Source organism: Centroberyx gerrardi, chromosome 23 (genome assembly GCF_048128805.1).
Source record: "Centroberyx gerrardi isolate f3 chromosome 23, fCenGer3.hap1.cur.20231027, whole genome shotgun sequence".
NCBI lineage: Eukaryota > Metazoa > Chordata > Actinopteri > Beryciformes > Berycidae > Centroberyx > Centroberyx gerrardi.
The window spans coordinates 1432169-1459392 of record NC_136019.1 but is presented as its reverse complement, the minus strand read 5'-3'; the positions used below and the strand labels follow the sequence as shown (position 1 = coordinate 1459392).

General features: G+C 39.8%; 2 protein-coding genes across 5 annotated transcripts; one reads left to right on the top strand and one right to left on the bottom strand.

Moving 5' to 3' along the window:
- Window positions 1–4496: 4496 nt before the first annotated feature.
- Window positions 4497–10370, bottom strand: LOC139915721 (programmed cell death 1 ligand 1-like). Of its 2 annotated transcripts, none has more exons than XM_078291840.1 (5): window positions 10338–10370; window positions 6620–6696; window positions 5855–6229; window positions 5597–5761; window positions 4497–5490 (listed from the first exon to the last, which is right to left on the bottom strand). In XM_078291840.1, exons 2-5 carry the CDS (start codon window positions 6669–6671, stop codon window positions 5483–5485), a joined length of 600 nt encoding a protein of 199 aa, XP_078147966.1. In that variant the 5' UTR covers window positions 6672–6696; window positions 10338–10370; the 3' UTR covers window positions 4497–5482. The 2 variants fall into 2 exon arrangements, with proteins under 2 accessions (XP_078147966.1, XP_078147967.1); XM_078291841.1 differs by lacking the exon at window positions 10338–10370 and adding an exon at window positions 8248–8446.
- Window positions 10371–15552: 5182 nt separating this feature from the next.
- LOC139915620 (protein NLRC3-like) lies at window positions 15553–26084 on the top strand. 3 transcript variants are annotated; one of them, XM_078291643.1, is made up of 13 exons: window positions 15553–15767; window positions 15880–15993; window positions 16387–16503; window positions 16756–16834; window positions 17036–17264; window positions 17669–19451; window positions 20258–20431; window positions 21511–21684; window positions 21846–22019; window positions 22195–22368; window positions 24325–24498; window positions 24687–24733; window positions 24990–26084. In XM_078291643.1, exons 1-13 carry the CDS (start codon window positions 15679–15681, stop codon window positions 25517–25519), a joined length of 3858 nt encoding a protein of 1285 aa, XP_078147769.1. In that variant the 5' UTR covers window positions 15553–15678; the 3' UTR covers window positions 25520–26084. The 3 variants fall into 3 exon arrangements, with proteins under 3 accessions (XP_078147769.1, XP_078147767.1, XP_078147768.1); XM_078291641.1 differs by lacking the exon at window positions 22195–22368; XM_078291642.1 differs by lacking the exons at window positions 15880–15993; window positions 22195–22368.
- Window positions 26085–27224: the final 1140 nt, after the last annotated feature.

Here is a 27224-nt window from a genome sequence, read left to right as displayed (position 1 = left end):
AGCAGTTCTAGTAGTTCTTGTAGCTCTAGTAGTATTCACTCGTCAACGCTGTTGCTCAAACGAACAACAAGGTATTTGCTTTTCCTAGTTTGAAACATTTTCTAAATATAATTTCTGTGTGTGTCCTCACTTGTTATTGTCTGATGTACAGGTCAAGGCCAAGAGGAAAACGTCGCTCCTGACTGACCAGACAAAGAAGAAAGAGCTCGTCTCCTCAGCCCAAGCTGCTCCATGTGGGAATGGACAGAGAGAGAGAGAGAGAAAGAGAGAGAGGGAAACAGAGGGTGATGAACCAGGAGCTCAGATGGACGGACAGCAGCGTAGGCCTCTGCCTCCGTGAGTTGGATGAAATTGAAACTGAAGTCATAAGTTGAATGAAAGTGAGGAGAGAAAGAGTTCTGCTCGTGCTACAAAGACTCTGGAGTCCGGTCTAATTAATGGCAGAGACTGTAAAGGGGAATAACACAAAGTTTCCTCAGCAGTGCGTCGCTTTTGGGCCCGAGCCAGATGTCCGTTTCATGCGGAGTCATGTGAAGGAAGAGGGAAGCCGGTCGCCTCACGTTCTGCAGGTTGACTGGGTTAGAGAACAGTTGGACCTTGATCAGGACCTGGTTCTCATGGTCTGTTGTCCTGGGATTTCTGCACAAACAGATTGACGATCACAGCTGGGCCGCAGTCTGAAGAGGATGTGTGACTGTAAACAGCTGTTTATGTAGAGCAGATGACGTCACGCCTTTGAACTCACCGGCTCCCAACCTGCTGTAGTTCAGATGTTTCAGGCGTCTGTCCTGAGACGCCATTTTGAGTAAGGTGATTACTGGGACTTGTAGTCCTTTGGTCCCTACATGTGTTGAGGTCATGGTGTTCCTTCTGCACAGCATTTTTCTTTGCTTGACTTGAACTTAATGCATAGGACACTCCATTTTCTTGAATGGGAAATGTATTTAATGTTAATCTATATAGTCAGTACACTGTAAACTGTAAATTGTCATCACCTGTAAGTAACTAAGCAAGCTGTTATAACTTGCAAGTAACTAAACTGTTGCAGCTTGTTTGAGGAGAGACTCTGTGTTCAGAGAGAGGAACAAGCTCCTCCTCTTTGCCTCCATATTCACAGGGAAATCTGTTAAAGATGAAAGAAAGACCATGATTTTGGATGAAAATCTGATATATTTACCATTCTTATTTTAGCACTTTGTCATATTTTGCAATAATCGATTTTTGGTTTGTGATGTACGTAGACAAAGTTTTAGCCATAAGCTTTCCCTATATGCTGACTATGCAGTTGCGACACCATTGTTGAGTTTCTTAATTTCGTATTTATGTTCCATTGTATTATTTTACCTTGCTTTATTTTGTTCAGTGTGCTGTTATTCATGTCTCCCTCAGTGTTTAATGTCTTTACATTACTGTTTGAAATTCTATTACTGCAAATACTGAAACTCTTTTATCAGCATTTGTGTACTTGGAGCCTTTATTACAGTGTGGGGGGTACGGGGGTCCCAAACAAAGTTCTGCCTCGGCCCCCTGTAGTGTAGAGCCGGCCCTGCCTGCAGATCCTTCATCTAAAGCCTTAAGCACTGAGCTGATATATCTGTCTGTCAGTCAGTGTGTCATCCTGTGTTCATGTACAATGTGACATCATGCTAACATCTACAATGTGACATCATGCTAACATGTTACCTATGTAATATGTTCTGTGCAGTATGTAGATATGAGCAGGGAGCCACCTGGTCAACATGCTAACTGAACAGTTGAGATGTGTTGACTTGCACTGAGTCAGTCTGTGGATAAGGAACTGTGGGCCAATCAAAAGCAACTTATTGACATGCTTTTAATAAACTGCTTTTTGTAAACTCTTTTTTTAAATGTGTACTATTTTATATATATATATATTTTTTATCATATTGTTTCATTTTATATGCTTTTAGTAAAATAAATTACTTAAATTTTATATGCTGTGAATGTCATTCCACCATTCTGACCAAATTACTATTTTAATAAAAGTAAAGCTCATTCCAGGTTTCTACTGAAGCTTTAACTCTTCTCCAGACCGCGGCTCACACAGTCGTTCTGTTTCTGAGGAGAAATTCTCTGGTTCTGAAATACTGAATGATGAATTTCAGGTAACGTTTCTTCAAAATGGATTTATAGTGTTTAGGAGTGACGTCATTTACCTCCCTCCTCACCCTGTGACAGGTTCAGATCCACATGGACCCGTTCATACATCCGTCCATTATAATGAATAGATTCTTGATTAAGTGGCTGGAGCTCCTTTTCACGTACAGGAGGTCAAATAAGTTCATAACTTATTAACTTAACATAAGTTCATAAGTTCATTACTTCATACACACAATAGGCTATGTGCTATATTTCACAAAAAGCTAATGACAAAAATGCAACACATACCTTTTAGCAACATGTACATGCAGACAATTTGGAGGTACTGGCACTTTCCTTGAGTATTTCCATTTTGTGACACTACATTTCAGAGGGAAATACTGTACTTTTTCCTCCACTACATTTATCTGACGACTGGAGTTACTTGTTACTTTGTAGAATAAGATTTTTACATGCACAACAGACGATAAGCTCATAAAATATGTTGCATTGTTAGAGTTTAAACTCCCAAACAGTATATGGAACAGTTAGATCGACAACATTAAAATACTTACTACTGAAAGAATGAGGACTTTTACTTTTGATACTTCAGTACATTTCACTGCTATAAATATGTTATAGTACTTAAGTAAAGGATTTGAATACTTTTTCCACCACTGATATGTACAGGTGTCTGTATATGTCAGGTAAGGGCAGAGGGAGCCGAGGGAGGGAAACTAATAAAACTTGTGTTTTGGTACCAGTAGTACCGACCCGTCCGTCATCACTCTCCATGATTGCACGTGCCCCTCGCTGAATTTCGCTCCCCGTGTAATAAAACTTTTCTCCACTAGATGGCGGATCGACTCCACAGCTTGATACTGAAACCAAACTAAGGTCTGTCTTGCAATAATGTTTTGGATTTTGAATTTATTTTGTCACCTATTTTTTAATAAACAAGTTAAATGCTATTTCCTCTGAGCAACATGTTGATATCCACACAGTCTGAACTTGCTTGGTTCTTCTTGTCTTTTGTCCAGTTGTTAGGCTGCAGCCCATCTCCTGTGGTGTAAGGTGAGTTCCTGCAGTCTTTACTGAGAGCAGGACATGAATTTCAGCACCTGAACTTTGCCAAGCATCATTGGATCAGATGAGACCAAAATATAAATTTTTGGCCATGCACACCGTCGGCATGTTTGGTGAAAAAGACGACTGCATGCAAGGAAAAGCACCTGATCCCCACAGTAAAATCTGCTGGTGGATCATTGAAGCTTTGGAGCTGTTTTGCTGCTAGCTGTTAAGATCGATGACATAATGAATTCCACTAAGTACCAGCATGTTTTAGACCAAAACCTGGTTGTCTCTGCCAGGAGGTTGAGACTTGGCCGTAGAAAGACCTTTCAACAAGACAACGACCCCAAACACACATCAAAATCAACACAGAAATGGTTGCAGGAATACAAAATCAGTGTTTTGCAATGTTCATCTCAGTCTCCAGACCTGATCCCTACTGAAAACCTTTGGTCTGGACTGAAGAGGGCGGTCCACAAGCTCAAGCCCAAGAATATGAAGGATCTTGAGATGTTCTGCATGGATGAACGGTCCCAGATCGCTCCAGCTGAGTTCTCCAAGCCTGTCAGACTTTACAGGAAGAGGCTCAGCGCTGTTCTCCTCTCCAGGAGAAGCTTCACCTAATTTTAATCGTAAGGGTGCCAAAAACTTACCTTGAAAAACCTATATTTTGCCGAAAAATGTTTTACTCAATAAAACTTTTTCTGTTTGTAAGATTATTGTGTTAAAAGAAAAGTATACGGCTCCCCCATATGTTTGAATGCGTTGTTAGGTTTTTACAGCCATTTTTGCTCATTTTCATGAATAATTCTCAACTTGACTGTATATTGTAATATTTCGTTTTTTATTTTTGTTTTGTATTTTTTGTAGTTTGTTTTTGCATTTTAATCATATACAGTATGTACTTGACATGTACTTGACAATGTATACTGCTTTGGCAACATTGTATCCTAACAGTCATGCCAATAAAGCTTATTTGAACTGAACTGAGAGAGAGAGAGAGAGAGAGAGAGAGAGAGAGAGAGAGAGAGAGACTTGAAGGACAAATATGCTATGCTCCTATGCTATAGCTATACAGATGGAGTACCTAATATATTCATAGTCATAACTGCCAGTGTAGCTAATAATAATAATAATAATAATAATGATAATAACAATAATAATGATAATAATAATAAACTTTATTAAAGCGCTTTTCTAAATGGATTTACAAAGTGCTTTAGAGAAGAAATGATAAAACAGGTACAATAATTAAGAAGGGAAGTAAAATAAAAAAAAAAACACATGCAAAAAGCAGACAAACAAATGATAAAACAGAGAAGATCAATAGAACGCAGCAATAAAAACATCAAAACAAAGGCAGTCGTATGAAAGTGCATCTTTAAAAGTGCTTCAACAGAAGACACTGAGGTGTCAGATCTGATTTCTTTGGCAGGTTGATCCACAGTGCAGCTGCTCTGACTGAGGAGTGTCCTTCAGTTTGGACAGTTTGACTGTCTTGTCTGTTACTGCTGATTAATGTCCAAAAGGATTTTTGTCGCCTCCTGACGCTGTTAGTTTCAAATCCTGTTGAAGCTACTGAACTAACGTTAGCAAGACTGGAGTCAGATCAGCTGCAAAATTACTAGTGTTGGTATCCAGATCCTGTGCAGAGGGGGCCATGACACTGAAAACCACAAATCATGGTTGAGGGGGCGGGGCTTTTAAGTCTCAGTGTCATCTCAGCGTGTGCTGCAGCATCTTGTAAATAGAAATGTAGGAAGCTTAAAAAAATCTTAAAAATCTCCTGTGTTAGTGACAGGATGTAAACAGTAACCTGATAACTCTTCTTCTGCTGTTCTACAAACTTTAACGGTAGGTAACGTTTTTATCTTGTGGTATTTAAGTAACGTTAGTGGAATTAGGTAATTTAACAGATAACCGTGTGGCAATGCTTCAGTGCATCACTTGTGCCTGTAAAGGATCTGGGCTTGTTCATACGGAGATTTTCTCTTCATTCAACTTCATTCCACTATTTTTTTAAACTGAATTGATTGGTGGGGCCCGAGGCGAAGCGCCTGATCTACCTATAGGACGAGTGACAGAGAAAGTTGGCGGACTGATTCAGCCGCAGGTTTGGGGCAAGGAATGCTCTGCCGAGAAGCCAAGGGCTTTTCAAAATAAAAGGCCCACAGTACATTTTTCAGTGCGGAGTCAAGGGGGGACACCCAGCATTTCTGCAATGTCCATTCACACTTGGAGCAGCTTGGGGTGAAGAGACAGTTTCTTCATTACTTTGCTGGACAGGAAGGAGATCAATGGCAACGTTTTCCTATTGATCTGTACATGAGACAAAAACAAGTGAGGAATCAGCATGGCACACTGACACACACACAAATTATATTTATAAAATGTTAAAAATTAGGAAAAGCAAATATAAGCCTACCTTGTTCTTTTGGGCAATGGGCTCGACAAGCTTTTTGATCTTTTTGAGCTGTTCGAGCTATTAGAGCTACTAAAGCTACTAGAGCTGCTGCTCCAACTCCGATGAGACCAAACCGTCCAGGTTCTCTCTGCTCTGGACCTTCTGGTGTTTTCGGTTGTTTTGCAGCTGCATGGAGAAATCATACCAGAGTTTGTATATAATACACATCCAAAACTGAATTCTAACAAAATAACAAAGAAGCTAGTAATGTCAGCTTACCAGTAACATTGAGGTCACATGTTTTAAAGTGGCCGTCCCTTCCAACAGCTACAACACAGTGATAAGTTCCTGTGTCGTTGAGCCTGAGTTCAGAGAACTGGCATTCAATCCGTCCCTTCCTGGCGAGTTCTGCATCGCACCACACTCGCCCCCTGTACTGCTCGTCTGGAAAGAGTTTGTCCTCCATGCCGTTTTCCACATGGAAAATCTTCCTCCACGGTTCAGGTTTGACGTACAGAAGGTCGATGAACAGCGTGTGAAGAGGCATGTCGGCCGTGGCTGGGTAGAGCCATATCAGAGTGACGTTACACTGCTCCTCTGCCTGGTAGACGCTCTGAGTTACACTGACAGTAAATGGAAACTGGTCTGCAGCAGCTGAAGAGCAAGAAAGACAGAAAGGGAGAAGGGAAGAGAGCAAAAAATCTGAAAATCAACAGTTCAAGAGTTCAGAGCATACCACCAAAATACTCTGTGAAAAATACTGCAACATCTAAGATTCATATAATGTTAAAGCCAGCCAGTAAACAGTAACAAGGACACACAGTGTCTTGATGTGCAGCAGCTCCACAGTTCAGCAGTGCTGCAGAGAGCAGAGTGAAGGATCCTGCTCAGTGTTTGGAGACGTTGCTCTGCCTCCTAACGGCCACTAGGGGGCACACAGGCTAACAGTGAGGAGGTGAGGGAGCTACTGTACAGGTCCATGAGCTGCTTTGTATCTAAAAATAAATCTTTCATCATTTGAAGAAGCAAACTATGGCTACTCACCAATGTCATGACAGCACAGACAGATGATCAGCAGCCTGCCACAGCTTTCCATCCTGCCATCGCGTCATTGGTTGATCCTGGTGGGGAAGAAGACAGAGGTGCTTGGACCAAAGGATTTGGTCGCTACTTTGGTCCACAATTGTTATATATAAACAATCACAATCCAATTATTTTCAAAATATAAGCTTTTTTTCTTTTTCATTAAATCAAGGGATTTAACATATAATTTAAAATATTTGAAAACATCTAAGTTGGGAACACCTTGTGTCGTGATTGGTTCTAAAAGACAGCCAATCACAAAGAAGAGGAGGTGGGCCATTCTCAGTTTGACCACCGAGTCTTTTTATTTTCAAACTTGCAGAAATGTCCTGTTTTAGCATGATGTGTTACATTTTATGATGATTTTTCTATCTGTACTGTCTGATTTCTTTAATAGCTGTTATCTGTAGCCTGCATTGGCTTTTTGATCTTAGCTAGCTAGCATTCAGTGTCTTCAAAAAGCAAGAAAGTGTGACTTCTTTTGCAATTGCTTTTGAAGACATTGGTGAAAACTATCAAATGTAATTCAATAGTGAGTGAATTAGCTAAAAAATGGCTACAAGATGATAACTTTTACTTAAATACACTTGCCAGAGGTGTGATCAAGCCAACTTTGCTTGAGTCCCAAGTCAGTCTCAAGTCTTGAAGTACAAGTCTGAAGTCGAGTCGCAAGTCTAAATGTAGATTACCTTACCAAGTCGGATCAAATCAAGAGTCCAGTATCAATTTAATATCCTAAAGAAAACTAAATATCTAGGACTTTTCAATGCAATATGGTTTTAATAGGATAAAAACTTGGTAAGAGCATCATGAGTTTGATTTCTATAATCAGTTTCAACTTCAATAAATTCAATCATTCCATACAAATTCAGAAAACAGAATTTAAATTCAGTCGTCTGCTGGAACAAATCTCATCACTTTCAATCTAAGTCATTTACACAAACACAAGATCTCAAGTCAAGCCTTTAGAAACCTTTTCAAGTCATCAAAGTACAAGTCAGAGTCAAGTCCCAAGTCACCAGAACCCAAGTCAAGTCCAGTCTCAAGTCTTCTCTTCATACATCACGTCAAGTCTTAAGCAATTAAAACTGGGACTCGAGTCCCACCTCTGGTTCTTGCAGGGGTTTGGCAGGGTGATTTAGATTGACTTGGTTGTGTTTGATGCAATAGGAAAACAGCTATTAAATTACTTTTATCATTTACGTTTAATTATATTTTCTTCTTTAACTGGCAAATGTAACACTACGAAACCAAACCCCTTAAATGTATCCCTGAAATGTCCTTAATTTCTCCATAACATAAACATTAATTATCCATTAAAAATAACATGGCTTTAAAAAAAAGTATGGTTAGTAATAACTCCTTTAATAAATTTTAAGGAGATTTTTCATGAATAAAGAGGTGAATTAATGTAAATTAATGAAAATGTAAGGTTATTTTAAGGGACTACTGGTTCGTAGAGTAAGATCTGGAAGGTTAGCAAATATTCAAATAGCCTATGTAATAATTTTTCAAATTAATGAATAGCGTGAATGAGAAGACCAAGCAGTGGATCAGCTGTGGACTGAGACCAAGAAAGAGTCTCTTACCTTTTGGTGAACATACAGACAGGCTGTGAGCGAGCGGCAAACTCTCTGTGTGCAAACTGACTGAAAACTGTATGAATGGGCGGTGCCGAATCAGATGTTTTCCCACATGTGAAGTTTTAAATGGGAAACTCCGCCTCCACACAAAGTCCAAAACCTACTTGGTCCAAACGCCTCAGGCATTTCCCCACACACACAGCCTGGAATTTGCTTCCTGGGGGTGGGGTGGGGTGGGGTGGGGCGTGTGGGGGGTGGAATGAAACAATTGTCATTCACATCACATTTTGTAATGCCAAAAGTAGTTTCCAGCACACACACACACACACACACAATGTCTCTCTCTCTCTCTCTCTCTCTCTCTCTCTCTCCCGGCGTTCGCATCTACTACAAAAGCCTCAAGTGTCTCTCTCTCTTGGCTCTCAGCCTTGTCTTTTCCCCACATTTCATTTACGCATCCAACTCCCATTGGTTTATGTTCTGAAGTTTAGCTTTTTTATGCTAAAAACATACAGTAGCTATTGCCTTTGACTTACTACTGCTAGATATCGATGTGTTTTCATTTTATGCTTTTCAGTATTTTTTTCCAGCTATGATGATGATGATGAAGATAGAGTATATGCCTCTCCTATTTGGCTTGTATCACTGTCCAATCAATTACTTTCCCACTCACTGACATGTTCTGGAGGAGATCTTTGCCTATAAATATCGTGCAGTGTCTCATATCTGTGTATCAAAATCCCCTTGAAATGAGTTAAGGGAGTTATTAATGGAGGAGATCCCATCAAAACCTCCTTAAACACCCCTTAATGTTTGACTCCATAGCCTACTTTCTAATTTAATGTAATTTCCATAATAACCCTGCTTGGTTTACAGTTGTATGGAACCAGTTGTGTGATTGTGCTCTGATTGATTCGCTTGAGTTGGCGCGTCATTGCGTCATTACATTTACATTTCAACTTCCCTGTCACTGTTTGTCTCTGATGTCTCCTCGAGCCGCCTGGTGCCGCTGGATAACACTGACTTCCTGCCTTCCTGTCACTTAGACACACACACACACACACACACACACACACACACACACACACACACACACACACACACACACACACACAATCTCTCTCTCTCTCTCTCTCTCTCTCTCTCTCTTTTAAAGTGGCAGAAGGGCTTATTTTCTGAGTAAAAACACTTCCACCATCTATCTGAAAGCACTCGGCATGTTCATAATCAGGAAAGTCAACACTGAACCTGACTATGTTTCATTTGGTCTCATCAGTCTCTGACCAAACCTCATCATCTGAGGTTCGGTCAGAGCGGTGTGGGTTTTTGTTTTTAGGTTTTTGGAAAATGGAGTTTCAGTTCAGGAAATGTGTGTAAGCAGTTGTGAAAAACTGTAAACAAATGCAGAGACCGTAGTGGATTTGTATGGATATATAGTGACATCTAGTGGAGAAAACTGATAATAACAACTCAAAACTTTCTTTTCCCTGGACCTAAACTGACTAAATGTAGGTTCTCACTCTTGGACCTGGACTCATTACAACATACTGGTAGTTTTGTCATGTGGGGAATCAAACTGAGTGAAGGCAGTCTCTCAGTCTCGAACCAGGTGTTATAGATGTGACATCATCAAGGTGTGACATCATCAAGGTGTGCGTGGAAGCTGGACAAGGAGAACCATGAGAGCAGGAGAGACTCTGATTCCTGCTGATTCCCCTCCGCAGGGTGAAGATGATCCGACCTGTTTTCCCGTGATAATGAGTTCCTTTTCTTTGTTTTCTCCACATATCAAGTTATTTATGTCATTATCTCACCAAGTATGAACAAAGGAAAACATATAATTAGTAATAACACATTTTGTTATCTCGAGATAATGAGAAAATTATGTCCTTATCTCGGAAAACAGTTTTTGTTATCCCAAGATCTCAAGATAACTTTCTCATTATCTCAGGATAAAAAAAAATGTTTTCTCCAAAATAATGAGATAAAAATAACTCAACATCTTGAGAAAACAAAGAAAATTAACTCCTTATCTTGTGAAAACAGTATAGCCTAAATAACATGTATGAATTTATGTCCTCAATGGGCTTCCGTACCTGTAGAATTGACTGATTTATTCAATCCTGGTTAGCTGTGAGGAGCTTCAGTCTGGGTGAGTTGGAATAATTATGCTGGAGGACGTGATCATGACTGTTGAGACAATACATGTGTGTGAATCAAATATACTCTTTGTCATGGATGTTTAATGTGTCTGTATGTATAGTATAATCTGTTAACCTGTCACAGGGCGAGGCGGTGGATAAACGGTGTTACTTCTAAACACTATAAATCAAAACCACTGAGTCTGCCTTTAAAAACAAAATGTTTTGGAAGCAAAGATTTTACACTTAACTCTTAACTTTAATAAACCTCATTTTGTCACTTTGTGTCACTTTTTCCAAAATTGTGGAATGAAATTCAAAGAATATACAATTAAAACAAAATATTTCACCAAAAGTAAACTACTTTTAAAACTACAACTAAAATTGTTCATTTACATTCACAGTTTACTTTTTTTCTGAAATTGCTTTACACACCAACACTGTAACAATGACCACAACCTGACAATCATGTACCGAACACAAGCACGCTTTCTGCTTTTCACTCAGATTGCAGTTCTAAATCACACTTTTGGTAAAACACACACATCTCTACTTCATGAATAAAATCTCTTGCCTTTATGCTTTCTGTCTTCTTCACATTTCAATAAGAAGTGAGCAAATTACAATGCAAAGAGTTCTGTCAATAAATAAGAATATACAGTGCAAAAAATATGAGTTCAGGTTTTGTAGTGAACTGAGCAACACTTCAGTTTTCCTCCAGGAAACCTCTGAGGAAAATGACCTGAACACATGAAACCTGTATTTTATTAATAAAGTTATCACAATCCTTTCTGTTTTCATGACTTTTGTGTTTTGAAGCTTTTGCATGAATAGAAATGAGATTGTATTTGAAAGAGACTCTCCTTCAACCACAGTAGAGAATAGCTGGCATGCACACACACACACACACACACACACACACACACGACACACACACACACACAATTAATAAAGTTGTTGAAAAACTTTGATCTGCCTGTTTACTGTAAATAGAAGTCACGTTTTTATTCCAGATTCTAGTAAACTCTCATAAACACACAGTAGAGAACAGCTTGGATACAACTACACACAATGTCCAGCAGGTGGTGCTACACACACACACACACACACACACACACACACACACACACACACACACATGCTGTATAAATCAAGTTTATTATTAGTACCTCATCAGTATTTGGTCAAAGTGATAAACTAGCAGCCATAAGTCACCAAACTATCAGAGGAACATCAATCCTGATGTGAAATGTTTAGAAAATATCAACAAATAGTTTTATTCCTGTTCTTTGATCTCCTTTAATGATAAATACTAAGAGACTGGATCTGGACTCAGGATTCAGGTTTGGCTGAATCCTTGTTAAATTCACCTGGCTGTGTAAAGTAAAACAGACTCTGGGTCAGACTTTATTTGGATCGTCCAGTGTTGATCCTCAACTATCAGGAGACAGACACTAAACCTGATCTGTTTCTAACATGAACTCTATACCAGACACTGAATATCTATAGAGACTTTCACTCTACTATGAGTCTCAGCTGAAACTCAGTAGACCTTTCAGTGACACATTATAGTCTCTTGATAGGAAGTTCCCTGGACTGCTGAGTGGAGCAGATGCTGGAACAATCTTGTATTTTTCTGATTATGGTGAGAGGAAAACTGCTATCTTGTGGGTTTGAGGAGGTTGAGGGAGAGGCAGAGATGATGGATGTAGCAACAACAGCAGTTGAAAGACTCTTTCATGAAAAATGTAGTTACCATTGGCAGGTTGGCTTATTTTCCTCCCTCTTGTTTTATCTCTAACCCACTAGGATAACTTTCATTTTCACTGGCCGCTGTTTATCTTACTTTAGATAAGAACCAGATAAGAAACTTTATACCCAAAGGACTCTTCCCTGTACAACCATCTCAAGTGCCCTTTAAACCTTAAGAGACTTAAGAGCAGGAGCAGAATTCCATTCCGTCATTTTTCAGTTTGTAGCGTTGTTCACACTTCGCTGCATCGCTGCACCTTCCTCCACAGGCTGCCTGTACGGACTGCTACAGGGGAAATGTTGTGTTCTCTGGATGTTTGCCATTGGAAATACATATAGGCTAAAAGGTAAGAGACTCTTTCCTGGTCTCAGTTCCCAGGTAATCCACTCCTTGGTCTTCTTATTCACATAGGTTAAAACCTTGCTAATGCACGATGGACTTTGGCCTTCTGGAAGATAAATGAAGGAATCAGATTGTTTATGTTGGGCTTCTGGGGAGAAGACCAAGGAATATGAAGTCAGATTTGTCTTAACAAATAAATAAATGCACAAAACAAGATTTACAAATTTATATCACGACTCGTAAATAAACAAAGATGATCACAAATGTATTTTCCTGTCCAGAAACAAATGCCACCCAACTTCAATACATGTGAAACAACTGCATATATATATTTCCAAGTTAGAAGTTTATTTTTCCAAAGTTGTATATTAATAGTGTCATGACTTGGAAATGGAATCAAATTATACTCCTTCAAAAAGGTGGGGTTAAAGGAGAGACAGGAGAACAAATGTTAATTATTCTTTAACTCAGAGTTTAAGTTGAACAGAGGTTTTATGGTTTTATGTTTTTTTTATAGACCTAAGGAACAATCCTGCAGATATTATAACCCTTGTCAACAAGTGTGGACTCTGGACTGCCCTCTTCAACATTTGTGACAATTTACATAAAACAGCATTAGTAGACAGCTGGTGTTGTGATGCTGGTTGAATTGTTCATCTTTAATGTTCACTTATAATTTCAAAAGACTGAACAGATGGGGATATTTGAGTTAAAAATCCAGATGATTTTAGGTTTATAAATGGGAGGCTAGATAGGAGTGAGGAGAGCTCGAGAACTACTGGAAGTGCTGCTGGTTTGTTGGCAAATATATTTTTCTATAGATTTTCTATAGATTTTCTTCTTTTTCCTTTTTTTTTATCTTAATTTAAATGTTTGAAAAGACAATTATGGTCCTACATCTTGGTGTCTGTAACTGTAATTCTTTCATAAATTCCCTCGTTGCCATGAGTTTGTCATTAACAGGATGTACAAACCCAACCCAGTCGCCAGAATAAAATGTTGGCATTGTACGTTTCTGCAAACCACGGATACGTTGAATCTCAACATTTCTGAACCAGAAATACGTTTCATATCAACATTTCTAGATACGTGCATATCAACGTTATAGTGTTTTAACCGCTCGTGGCGCTTTTGAGGCGCTTTTGGCGTTTTGAGGGAATAGAATGAGGGTAGGCTATAATAACCATTTTCTGGTTATGAAATAACATACGTTATATATTTTATTACACACCACGTATTTCGAGCATGTGGAACAATAAGATACATGTGAGTAATGATGAATAATGAGTAACAGTAATGTATTGTCAATAACTGTGAGTGTGTGTGTGTGTGTGTGTGTGTGTGTGTGCGTGTGTGTGTGTGTTTGTGTGTGTGTGCGTGTGTGTGTGTGTGTGTGTGTGTGTGTGTGTGTGTGTGAGAGAGAGTTGGTCCCTCCCTGTCCCTCAGAGTCAGAGTCTATCTGCCCCCTAGTGGCCGTTACGAGAAGTTCACTCTCTCACAGTTGAAACTGCTTGTTGGAAAAGATGAAGACCAAACAATGTTCATTTAGGAGAAACTTTAATTCTGACAAACAATTACAGAAAACTAGATAGAAGTTTAGCTTGGAATGATGAGATGACAATAAAATACCAAATGTTGCTAAAGAAAGATATTTTTACCTGTCAATCATCAACAACAGACTCTAGACTGCGGGGCCCAAACTGGCCCGCGGGCCACAGTTTGATTAAATTATATGACCCATAGGTGCCACGAGGCAATGCATAGAGGCAGATAGGATTTTGGGTGGAGAGTGTAATACAGCGGCTTAGCGCAATATGGGGGTAACTGAGGGTCCCTGTGCTATTTATTTGCTATTTATGTGTTATTCAGATGTTTATGTGTAATTGAATGTGGTGTGGTTATGTGTTTTATGTGCAATGTCATGTCATTATGTTTATTCTGAACGGAGCTGCTATGATGCATGACAAATTTTAGAGAAATCTGACAATAAAGTCCTATCGTATCGTATCGTATCGTATCGTATAAAGATTTAAAACATTTATTTTTTAGATTACACAGTCCATCAGGTGAGAAGGTGTTCACTAAAGAGCTGGGTCTTTAGCCAACATCAGGAACATCAGACCCTACCTGTCTGAACATGCAGCACAACTCCTAGTACAGGCTCTTGTAATATCACGCCTTGACTACTGCTATTACTACTACTACTATTGCTTTCACTACAACCTCCACAAAACTGAGGTGCACTCCCTTTCACACTAAAACCTTTTGAACATTTAAAGTCTCAGTCATCCCCAAGGCTTAAAAAGCCTTCTGTCTGTATAAACCTGGTCAGTTCATTTGTTAGAAAGAGCAGGTCTTCCTAGTGTTTTGTACATTCATACATTCAACTGATGGTTCCATACACAATATTGGCTTCACTGTTTGATATTGTCCCGATATTTTGAGCAAAATAAGACAATTATCACTGAAAAAATATTGTTTTTATTTCTGAGGGGAAACAAAAACGAATGTGCAAACCATAAACAGGGTGACTACATGTCTGTAAAATTAAAGAGTGATATTTAAAACATTTTAAAAAACTAAAAAAACAAACAAACATTAAGACCAATCTCATCCCCAAATAAGCCTGAAGAGTAAAAAAAACAGTAAAGTATACATCTGCACAACCAGGGTAATTTCTTACTCGGAAAGTAGTGTAAAGAGAAACAAATCAGACCTGTAAAACTTTATTTAAGACACAATCACAACATTTAACCAGATACCAGACTGGAGTTTTTTATTGTGATGTGTGTAACGTGTTGCTCATGTTGGCTCTCTTAATACTTCAAACAGTCTTTCTCTTGTCAGTATTTGTCTTTTTTTGACATTTTCTTCATTAATTGGATTAATTTTGCTTGAATCCAGCTGGGCTCACTGGAGCTGCGATGACCCAAGTTAAAACTGGCTAGACTTGTGCTCTCTAGTCTTCAAACAATGCAAAAGAGAAAATCATGGATATTGTCAATTTTTGTAGCACTAAATTCTGTGTCACAAATGTTCATTACCTATCTAACACTCAGTGTAGGCCTATATTTGGCATTTTACAGTCAGGAATGATCACAACACCAGAAGTAATATATCCTGTAATGGAAACCTTGTTGTAATGAATCAGTCCATCTAACAGCATGTTGGGTGTGTTTGTGTAAAGGTGTTCGCTCTACTATGAGTCTGTCTGAGGAGAGAGAGGAGGGGCTCCCTCTCTCTAAAACCACTCTGTCTGGGGAACATGACAGCCAGACCAAAGCTGAGAGGTAAGATGAGGATCTCTAACTGTCCATGACTGTTCTCCATCTCAGAGCTCAGCAGTGAAATCATTAACCCATCATTATTCAGAGTAAAAGCTCTGTCTCTGTTGTGTTGAAGCCCAGTCCAGCAGGAGAGAGCAGACTCCCCTGTACCCAGCTGTGTGTCCATGAAGAGTGCCCGGTCCAAGGGTTTCTTTATTCATTTTAAAGAACAGCATTTATCAGACAAAAAGTAAGTTGTTATTTGCATTAAAACATATAACATTATATATATATTTTTTTTAACAATTACTGTATTTATCCAGAAGGGTTTTACTTTACATACATGCTCTTTTGCAGCATTGCTCTGCTTCACATCCATACAGTTACAGATATTCATACCAGAGCTGCTCAGTACAACCACAGTCTTCTGCTGTTGGTCACTGAGCAGCTCTACCAGAACAGTCTGGGTGTTGAGATCCTTGCTTAAGGTCTAATTGGTGGTAGTTGCACAGGGTGGAGAAAGAGTTACATATTCACTCTGACTTTCAAAGTTGGTACTGGGATTCAAACTGGCAACCTGCTGGTCAAAACCCGGCTTCTCTAACATGTTTACTGCCACCACCCCTGTTTTATCAATCCATAGCAGGATCCAGCAGGAGAGAGCAGACTCCCCTGTACCCAGCTGTGTGTTCATGAAGAGTGATGCCTCTATGGATCCTCCTCTTGAGTTCAAAGATGGACAGCACTCTACTGAGCAAAGGTAAAAATTGAAAACAGATGAGTTTGTTATTATTCGATTCTACTGAACAGAGGAAAGAAGTCATGATACTCTGTTGATTTAGTTTCTTCTCTCAAACCATCACATAAAATAATCAAAACAGCATTTACAGTGGAGTTCACATTGTGTTTCTACTAGGATCCATCATGACAGAACATAGTCACCTTTAACCGCCTGTGTGTGTGTGTGTGTGTGTGTGACATTATATGACCTAATACATCATGTTTTCTCCAGAGTCCACCAGGAGAGGTCAGAGGTTCCCAGTGGTCAGTCTGTCCAGGAGCTTCAAACAGACCTGAACTCCATATTTATGGTGTGTAAATGTACAACAACACATTTTACTTTACATTTTACTTTACAGCTACAAATGAAATCCAAAACAGCCACTCTGGTAGTAACAGTCTTCAAGCTGCACTCTTTAGACCAGTGGGCTTTCAGTCTATGCCAGATAGATCTGATGTTGTTATTCACGATTTTAGTAAGAAAGTTTAATTCAAATATTATTCTGTTCCAGCTGCTTGAGGAGAACATCGTCACTTTTGTGAAGAATGAGCTGAAGAGATTCCAGAGGGTTCTGAGTGCAGATTACCCAGAATGCTTAGAGAGGCAGAGGGAGGATGAGGAGGATGTGGATGGTGAGGAGGAAGAGCAGAGGAGGAGCAGCAGAGAGGCTTTTCTGCAGATCACACTGCTCTTCCTGAGGAGAATGAAGCAGGAGGAGCTGGCTGACTCTCTGCAGAGCAGTAAGAGGCTTTTAACAGGTTTAACATGATGGTGAGGGGAAATGATGGGAAAATGTGAGATGTTTACATCTACAACTCTGCTGTAAATATAGACATTTCTCAAAAAAGATCTATTCAATTCCAGATTGGAAGGTAAATGAGCACAATCCTCATGAATCATCAGCTAAAATTATTGATTTGTTCATGTGGGTGTATCATGCTGAACACAGTATTGTTTATTTAAAAAAAATACCACCAGAGCTGCCTTTCACATTCGGCTGCACACACAGTCAGGACCTGTTTGTCCACCAGTGATGAGCAGAATAGATGCCATGGGGTTGGGAAAAGTATACATTCACTGAGAAATGTTTACACTTCTCATATTTACAGCAACATCCACTGATTGATGTAATTTGTTCATCCAGAAACTCTTGCTGCAGTGTGCCAACGTCAACTCAAATCCAATCTGAAGGAGGAGTTTCAGTGTTTGTTTGAGGGGATTTCTAAAGCAGGAAACCCAACACTTCTGAATCAGATCTACACAGAGCTCCACATTACAGAGGGAGGGAGTGGAGAGGTCAATGATGAACATGAGGTCAGACAGATTGAAGCAGCATCCAGGAAACCAGCGAGACCAGAAACAACAATCAAATGTGAAGACATCTTTAAAGCCTTACCTGGAAGAGATGAACCAATCAGAACATTGATGACAAAGGGAGTGGCTGGAATCGGGAAAACAGTCTTAACACAGAAGTTCACTCTGGACTGGGCTGAAGACAAAGCCAACCAGGATATACAGTTCACATTCCCATTCACTTTCCGAGAGCTGAATCTGCTGAAAGGGAAAAAGTACAGCTTGGTGGAACTTCTTCATCACTTCTTTATTGAGACCAAAGAAGCAGGAATCTGCAGGTTTGACAAGTTCCAGGTTGTGTTCATCTTTGACGGTCTGGATGAGTGTCGACTTCCTCTAGACTTCCAGAACAACGAGATCTGGACTGATGTTACAGAGTCGACCTCAGTGGACGTGCTGCTAACAAACCTCATCAAGGGGAAACTGCTTCCCTCTGCTCGCCTCTGGATAACCACACGACCTGCAGCAGCCAATCAGATCCCTCCTGAGTGCGTTGACATGGTGACAGAGGTGAGAGGCTTCACTGACCCACAGAAGGAGGAGTACTTCATGAAGAGATTCAGAGATGAGGAGCAGGCCAGCAGAATCATCTCCCACATCAAGACTTCACGAAGCCTCCACATCATGTGCCACATCCCAGTCTTCTGCTGGATCACTGCTACAGTTCTGGAGCATGTGTTGAAAACCAGTGAGAGAGAAGACCTGCCCAAGACCCTGACTGAGATGTACATCCACTTCCTGGTGGTTCAGTCCAAACAGGGGAAGGTCAAGTATCATGGGAGAGCTGAGACAGATCCACTCTGGAATAAAACGAGCAGGAAGATGATTCTCTCTCTGGGAAAACTGGCTTTTGAGCAGCTGGAGAAAGGCAACCTGATCTTCTATGAAGCCGACCTGACAGAGTGTGGCATTGATATCAGAGCAGCCTCAGTGTACTCAGGAGTGTTCACACAGATCTTTAAAGAGGAGCGTGGGCTGAACCAGGACAAGGTGTTCTGCTTTGTCCATCTGAGCATTCAGGAGTTTCTGGCTGCTGTCTACATGTTCCACTGTCACACAAACAGGAATAAGAAGGTACTGAAGACATTCCTGGGAGAAGACTTGGAACAATCCCTGGATATCTTCCTCAGGAGAGCTATGGACAAATCCCTGAAGAGCAAAAATGGCCACCTGGACCTCTTTGTCCGCTTCCTTCATGGCCTCTCCCTGGAGTCCAGCCAGAGACTCTTAGGAAGCCTGCTGGGTCAGACAGAGAGCAGACCAGAAAGCATCCAGAGAGCCATCAGCAACCTGAAGAAGATGAACAGCTCCAGTACCTCTCCTGACAGAAGCATCAACATCTTCCACTGTTTGATGGAGATGAACGACCAGTCAGTACATCAGGAGATCCAAGAGTTCCTGAAGTCAGAGAACAGATCAGAGAAGAAACTCTCTGCGATCCACTGCTCAGCTCTGGCCTACATGCTGCAGATGTCAGAGGAGGTTCTGGATGTGTTGGACCTGGAGACCTACAACACATCAGTGGAGGGACGACGGAGACTGATCCCAGCTGTGAGGAACTGCAGGAAGGCTCGGTTAGTCCTGATGTGAATACCAACAGTATAGAACAGTGTAGAGCGACCTTCATACCTGACACCATCAGAATTACAATAAAGATCTATAGTTCCTCAAACATACACACTATTAACTGTTGTTCTACATAGCAGTGGTTGGGTGTAAAGCATTACAAAGTAATGTGTTACTGTAATCACATTACTTTTTCCCGTAACAGAGTAAAGTAAGGCATTACTGTTCCAGTTTCAGTTTCACATTACAGTTACTGATCTAACAGATCGGTTGTTTCTTGAGTTTCATTCTTTAGTCTAGTTCAACTCTTTATTGGTGTAATGTCTATGAAAGATTCCCCTCGTCTTCTCCTGCCTTCAGCTCATGTCAGAAATATCAGAATTACAGAGAACGAGTCGACAAAGTGGGAAATACGACTCGGAAAGTTGGAATTTAATGCTGTAGGCTCAAAACCTAAAAGTAACTAAACCCCAACCAAATCTGTGGTGAAGCCGGACTCTAATGGTGTCAGGCTGTTTTACTGAGTTGTTTTACCAGAATTTGAAATGAACTGCCTGTGGAGGTTAGGCTAAAATCTGTATAATATAAATTATTGTCATTATTGTCATTATTATTATTATTATTAGTAGTAGTAGTAGTAGTAATAGTAGTAGTAGTAGTAGTAGTATGCTGTATAAGTTTTGAATGGTATGCTAGTCTCAGCTCTGCTTTGATAATCACTCATTTTACATTAAATCTGTAAACAGACTTTCTGGCTGTGAACTGTCAGAGACCTCAGCTCTGAAGTCCAACCCCTCCTTTATTCTTTATTCAGATTGAGGGGCTGCAGCTTGTCAGAGACTCACTGTGAAGTCCTGGTCTCAGCTCTGAAGTCCAACCCCTCCCATCTGAGAGAGCTGGACCTGAGTTACAACGACCTGCAGGATTCAGGAGTGAAGCTGGTCTCTGCTGGGCTGGAGAGTCCACACTGTAGACTGGAGACTCTCAGGTAAAGTCACTTTACGGTTTTTCTCAGTTGATTCTACACATTTCTCCAAACTAAGGTCCGTTCTCTCAAAACAGGATTCCTGAATCTGTAAAGGTCGCCCTGCAGGTTTTACATGAGGTTTGCAGGTTTTACATTTCAGAGTTTTGTTCAGATCCAGCTTCATATACACAGCAGTGAAGCTCAGTGACTGAGAGAACATCATCCATGCTCTGATATCTTGTCATTAGATTACTGCACCTGTCTCTGTTCCTCTCAGCCATAATTCACTGTCACATCTCCAGCTGGTTCAGAATAGAGCAGCTAGATTTTAACCAGTGGGAAGGTGACATCATCATCTCCCCAGTTTTAACATCTGTCCTCTGGTTACCAGTTAGATATAGAATTAATATTAAAATGTAACTCAACACATTTAAAGCACGGCTAGTTTTGGTCCTGAATTACACTATGGAGCTCTTAGTTCCCTGTGAGCTGAGAGCCAGCTGAGATCTTCAGGTCCTCCTGACTTTCCCTCAGTCCAGACTCAACACTGAAGGTGGTTTCACTTTAGTCCTCAGGGCTTCCAGACTGTGGAAAGCCTTCCTGAGGAACTGAGGTGCAGATTCACTATCATCTTTAAAACTCTTTGTGAAACACACTTTTATTGACTTGCTTTTTAATTTTGTGTAATCTTTTTTGTCACTCCTCACTTCTTAATCTTGTTTCTCATGTTTATATTTTATATTATTATATAAAACTACTTGTTTTTAAAGTGTTTCCTAATTTATATCCACTTTATTTTCTTTTTTATGGCTCGTTGTGCAGCGTAAAAAAGCATGTGCCATTTGGTGGATTTATTTATCCAATCACCTTAGAGCACCATGTGTGAATACATTGTTAGCATGGTTAGCATTCCAAGTGGGAATCAAACCAGTTTCCCTGTCAGTGTTAGTGCTCCAGTCAGCTCAGTATACAGCACCATGCAAACACACTGGGACCTGCTTTAGACCATGGCCTCATCAATACAGTCTGTCAGTAGAAATAATACAATAATGACATTAAATATAAGAGAATAATATTTCCACATGTCTTCTTGTCCTCAGGCTGAGTGTCTGTCAGCTGTCAGAGAGAAGCTGTGAAGCTCTGGCCTCAGTTCTCAGCTCCCAGTCCTCTAGTCTGAGAGAGCTGGACCTGAGTAACAACGACCTGCAGGATTCAGGAGTGAAGCTGCTCTCTGCTGGACTGGAGAGTCCACACTGTAGACTGGAGACTCTCAGGTAAGATCAGGTTATGATGCTTTTGTGTAACAATATGTTGTAACTATAACATTGTATGCTGTTTTATGATGGATTTGTCTTGTTGTTTTTTTTGTAGTCATCATTTTTCTGCATTTGTCAAATAAGGCGAACAAGTAAAACATTTCTATCTGTTTTGTCAGGTTGAATCAAAACAAGCTCACAGATAAATGCTGTAAGGAGTTGTCATCAGGTCTCAGCTCTCAGTCCTCTAGTCTGAGAGAGCTGGACCTGAGTAACAACGACCTGCAGGATTCAGGAGTGAAGCTGCTCTCTGCTGGACTGGAGAGTCCACACTGTAGACTGGAGACTCTCAGGTAAGATCAGGTTATGATGCTTTTGTGTAACAATATGTTGTAACTATAACATTGTATGCTGTTTTATGATTAATTTGTTTTGTTTTTTTTGTTGGTTTTTGTTTTTTGTAGTCATAATTTTTCTACATTTGTCAAACAAGGCGAACAAGTAAAACATTTGTATGTGTTTTGTCAGCTTGAATCAAAACAAGCTCACAGAGAAATGCTGTAAGGAGTTGTCATCAGTTCTCAGCTCCCAGTCCTCTAGTCTGAGAGAGCTGGACCTGAGTAACAACGACCTGCAGGATTCAGGACTGAAGCTGCTCTCTGCTGGACTGGAGAGTCCACACTGTAGACTGGAGACTCTCAGGTCAGGATCACTGTTACTGTTCAACAGACAACCATTTCAGTTCTGCTTTACATGCACATTAATGTCAGAGAAAATACCTGAGCTCTCATTTTCCTGCTGATGTGGTTTTTGAAAGCAGCTGAGAAACCAAATTCAGCTCTACTTTCTCTCCTCTGAGAGAATATTTCATTATTTCTCTCCTCACTGCCTCTGTTGGTGAAACCTGAAGTAAAGGACTCGTTAGATTCTGTCAAACTGAGTCGAGAACTGAAATGAAAACACAAACCCGATCCTTGGGTCAGCTCTTAATATTGAAGACAGTTTTTGTGTTATAATAACTGATTTCAGAGCAGTTTATTAATGAGAAAATCCAACATGTAACTGTGAGCTACGATCTGTTTTTCAGAAAACCTGCACAAAAGCTGCAAAAGCAATCTCACAATAAACAATAAATAACAAACTATTAGTGCTGGGGGATAAAGCTGAAAATGTTATTACAATAAAAATGTTCATATCAGGCGATGTCGAGTTTTATCACAATATATAAAATCACTATTTCTGTCAAGTTTAAAGGGTTAATTTTGCTCCTGAATAAAAGTTGAGATTAGATCAGTCAACTTTCATTTAAAACATGTCTTTATTGCTAGAATAAAAGTAAAATAATAATAATAATAAAAAAAGCGGGAGTGAAGTGGTTTTTCAGTCTCATTTTTCAACACTATAACCTCATATAATATTTAAATAAGAATAATGAAACAAAGCAGTGAAGCCGTTCTTCCAGTTCGACCTGAACGCAGCAGAAAACCAGCAGCCAGTGAAGTAAACAAGGAAGAGTGTGAGCAACCTAAAAAATATAAAATGGACTATTATAAGTGAGACATTATAAGTGTTCAGTCGCAGCTGCTGGAGAGTGTGTTTGCTGTGTGTATGTGTGTGTGTGTGTGTGTGTGTGTGTGTGTGTGTGTGTGTGTGTGTGTTGGACAGCACTCCTGTTTAAAGCAATACTCCACTTAGTTTTTTAACATGGAGATTTTTCAGCACCTGACCGCCATGAAAACCAGAATATAAACTACTGACCAGGACCAGATGCAGCTGGACCAGTTTGTAGAGTTGAAAATCTCCTGAAAACTGACATTGAACACGTTGGTGAACAGATTGAACAACAGATCCTGCTGGAAGACAATAAAGCAGCAACTGGTCTGCAGATACATTGTATGTCTGTTCTGAGTTTACATTAAAATTAATATCTAAAAATAAAGTAGATCCGGTCTCCCAAGCAGGAACTATCTCTCCTAAATGGTATCCTATCGCTATGTTCTCTTCTATCAATGAAAATGCTGTTTGGTGAAATTCTTTTCTAAATAGTCGTACCAAACATCAATTAAAAATCACAGCAGCAGGATCTGATGCTGAATCTGTTCACCAACGTGTTCAATGTCAGTTTCCATTCAAATGAATGGGAAGTAAAAATCTGAACTACAAACTGGTCCAGCTGCATCTGATCTTGGTCAGTAGATTATATTCTGGTTTTCAAATAAATAACTCCATGTTGAAACTAAGTGGAATATTGATTTAACTGAGGCTACGTAAAACTCTACAGTGAAGGAAGTGATGAAATGTTGAATCCATCAATCTTCATGAGTAAAACTAGGAAAACAAGGTCCAGGTTGAAAATAACCAGAATTATGTTTTACAAGAGAAACTCTGCTGTGATCAATATTATTGAAAATTATCAAGCTGCTTTAATTTTGAAATCAAGGAAAATTTAACCAAGATAATTATTAATATTGTTTCATCACCCAGCACTACAAACTATACATCACTGAAAGACAATGCAACAATAAGCAATATGTTGCTGTTTGCGTGTGTGTGTGTGTGTGTGTGTGTGTGTGTGTGTGTGCGTGTGTGTGTGTGTGTGTGTGTGTGTGTGTGTGTGTGTGTGTGTGTGTGTGTGTGCATGTGTGTGTGTGTCTGCAGGCTGTCAGGCTGTCTGCTCACAGAGGAAGGCTGTGCTTCTCTGGCCTCAGCTCTGAGCTCCAACCCCTCCCATCTGAGAGAGCTGGACCTGAGCTACAATCATCCAGGAGCCTCAGGAGTGAAGCTGCTCTCTGCTGGACTGGAGGATCCACACTGGAGACTGGACTCTCTCAGGTCTGGAGAGGCAACGTCTGCTAGAAGGCTGAGAGTCACACACATTTTCTCTGTCACACTGAGAAGCTGAGGAGTATTGATTCATGTTTAACGGTGGATATGAGTGATGTATGGAAAATCCTTCATAGGGAAGGTTATGTTTCTATCATCAAATAGAATATTCTGGTCTGACTTTGTTTCCCCCACAGTGTGGACCATGGTGGAGTCCAGAGGTTGAAACCAGGTGTGAGGAAGTGTAAGTGTGTATTTAGTTTGATTCAGGAAAACAAAGCAGCAAACATTCAACTGCTTACATGGAAAGTCCCTCTACACAGCAGTTTGTGACATCTATTCATTCAAGTCCTACTGTGAATGAAGATGATGGCTGATATAATGTGTCATCATGAAACTCTTAAGAAATTAAAGGTCAAAGTGTTAATAAATCAACAAATAATAAACAGCTCTATTAGAATAAGAATAGTTTCTGTATTGTGTCTTGTTCTCTCCATCAGATGCCTGTGAACTCACACTGGACCCAAACACAGCAAACAGAAACCTCTTCCTGTCTGAAGACAACAGAAAGGTGACAAGGGTGAGAGAGGAGCAGCCATATCCTGCTCACCCAGAGAGATTTGACAGCTGGTCTCAGCTGCTGTGTAGAAATGGTCTGACTGGTCGCTGTTACTGGGAAGTCGAGTGGGAAGGAAAGGTTTGTATAGGAGTGACTTACAGAGGAATCAGTAGGAGAGGAAGGAGTGAAGACAGCAGGCTTGGAGGGAATAAAAAGTCCTGGAGGCTGGACTGCTCTGGTGATCGTTACTCTGCCTGGCACAATAACACATCAGTATCTACAGGAATCTCCTCCTCTTACTCTGACAGAGTAGCAGTGTATCTGGACTGGCTTGCTGGCTCTCTGTCCTTCTACAGAGTTTCCTCTGACACACTGATCCACATCCACACCTTCCACTCCACATTCACTGAACCACTCTATCCTGGGTTCTGGTTTAGGTCGTTTGGTTCCTCAGTGTCTCTTGTCAGATAGAGGAGGGAGAGAGAAACACTCACACTGCTGACCAAAGACAGCTGCTGACATGATATTCACTCTGTACAGGATCTCACACACACACACACACACACACACACACACACACACACACAGCTATGCCTTAAAATGAGAATATTAATGTTTGTAATCACATCACATGTACAAGAAACCAGATATTTTATTTGGAAGATGAAATGAATGAGATATTTAACCAGACAGAATCAAGTTATTGTTGTTCACCTGAGAGTCTGTTGTTGATGATTGACAGGTTAAAATATCTTTCCGTTGGACCTTTGTTTTGTTTGGTATTTTATTAATGTCACACCAAGCTAAACATCTATCATGTTTCCAACAATTTAAGGTAAAATTAACATTGATCTCATTGTTTTCAAACAAGCACAGTTTCAAACATTTTATTTTATACTTTTTATTGTCAATTTTTATTTTTTACTTAACATGTGATTATAATTTTCCTAAAATCAACCAATATCTTGTTCCATAGTGGTATAAATGAGGAGATGAGTGTGTGACATTTGACATTAAACAAATCTTATCCATTCTGGTTATTATTTAATACTAAAACTTGTGTGTGTAAAAGCACGATGATTGAAATCTGTCATGTTTTAAATATCTTAGACTTTGTTGCTGTTTATCATCTGTTGGTGTGTCCATGTTACATCATCAAGTGCGTCTCCATTTTCCCCCTGAATATATTGTTATATTTCATGAATAAATACAGACACTGATTTGGTTGTTGTTTCTACTCCAAACACACAGTTTTGCAGCATGATGTATTTACTTTGTACATCAGGTTGTTAGATTGCTGTGGATGCAGATCAGCTGTCAGGCTGCGGTCTGTTGGCTGAAGGCTTCAGAAGTCCAGATCTGAAACTGAGCTGACAGCAGCTGAGAATGATCCGACCTCTGCATGGTCACCTTCTGAAAAATGCTTTTATATGTATTCCTTTTGCTTTCAATTACACATATTCATGATGAACTAACTTTTAATTACATTCCTGCAGTAATGTGTTTAATCTCATTTTTCCTATACAGAGGGAACTATGTAACTATAAAAAAGGAGCTACACAAAGCTCTACAGTGAAGTAAGTGATAATTTGAACACAATCAGTCGTCATGATATAAAAACCAGGAAAATAAGACCCAAGTTGAAAATAAACAGATTTATCCTTTAATGATCCCTGCGGTGAAACTGGGTTGTTGCAGCAGCAAACAGTAATATGATTCAGCAAAGACAACACATAAAATGGAACAGAAATAAGAACCGGGCGTACACAGCCGACAATTTCAACACTAGAACTTGAGTAGAAATGTACAAGTGACAGTATGAAAAACATCTGGATTACTGCATGAAGAGAGTATTGACAAAGTAGAAATAAATAATTTGAGGAAAAAGACAAATGAAAAACACATACTTTGTGAGAATCTAGTTTTGAGAAGATGTATGAAACAGAAAATGAAAAAGGATAAAACTCATTAACATGACTTGACTGCAGCATCAGAAAAAAGTCCTAAATCCCTCAGCCCGCTGTGATTGGTCGATCATGTGTCGCTCATCCCGGAAGTAAGATTTTCTAGTTTGATTCTGTACTTTATGTACATCTGTGATTTGAATATATTTATTAAGGATAACAGACAGCATGTTTAATGCCCCCATTTGCTCTATTCTTATTCATATTCTATT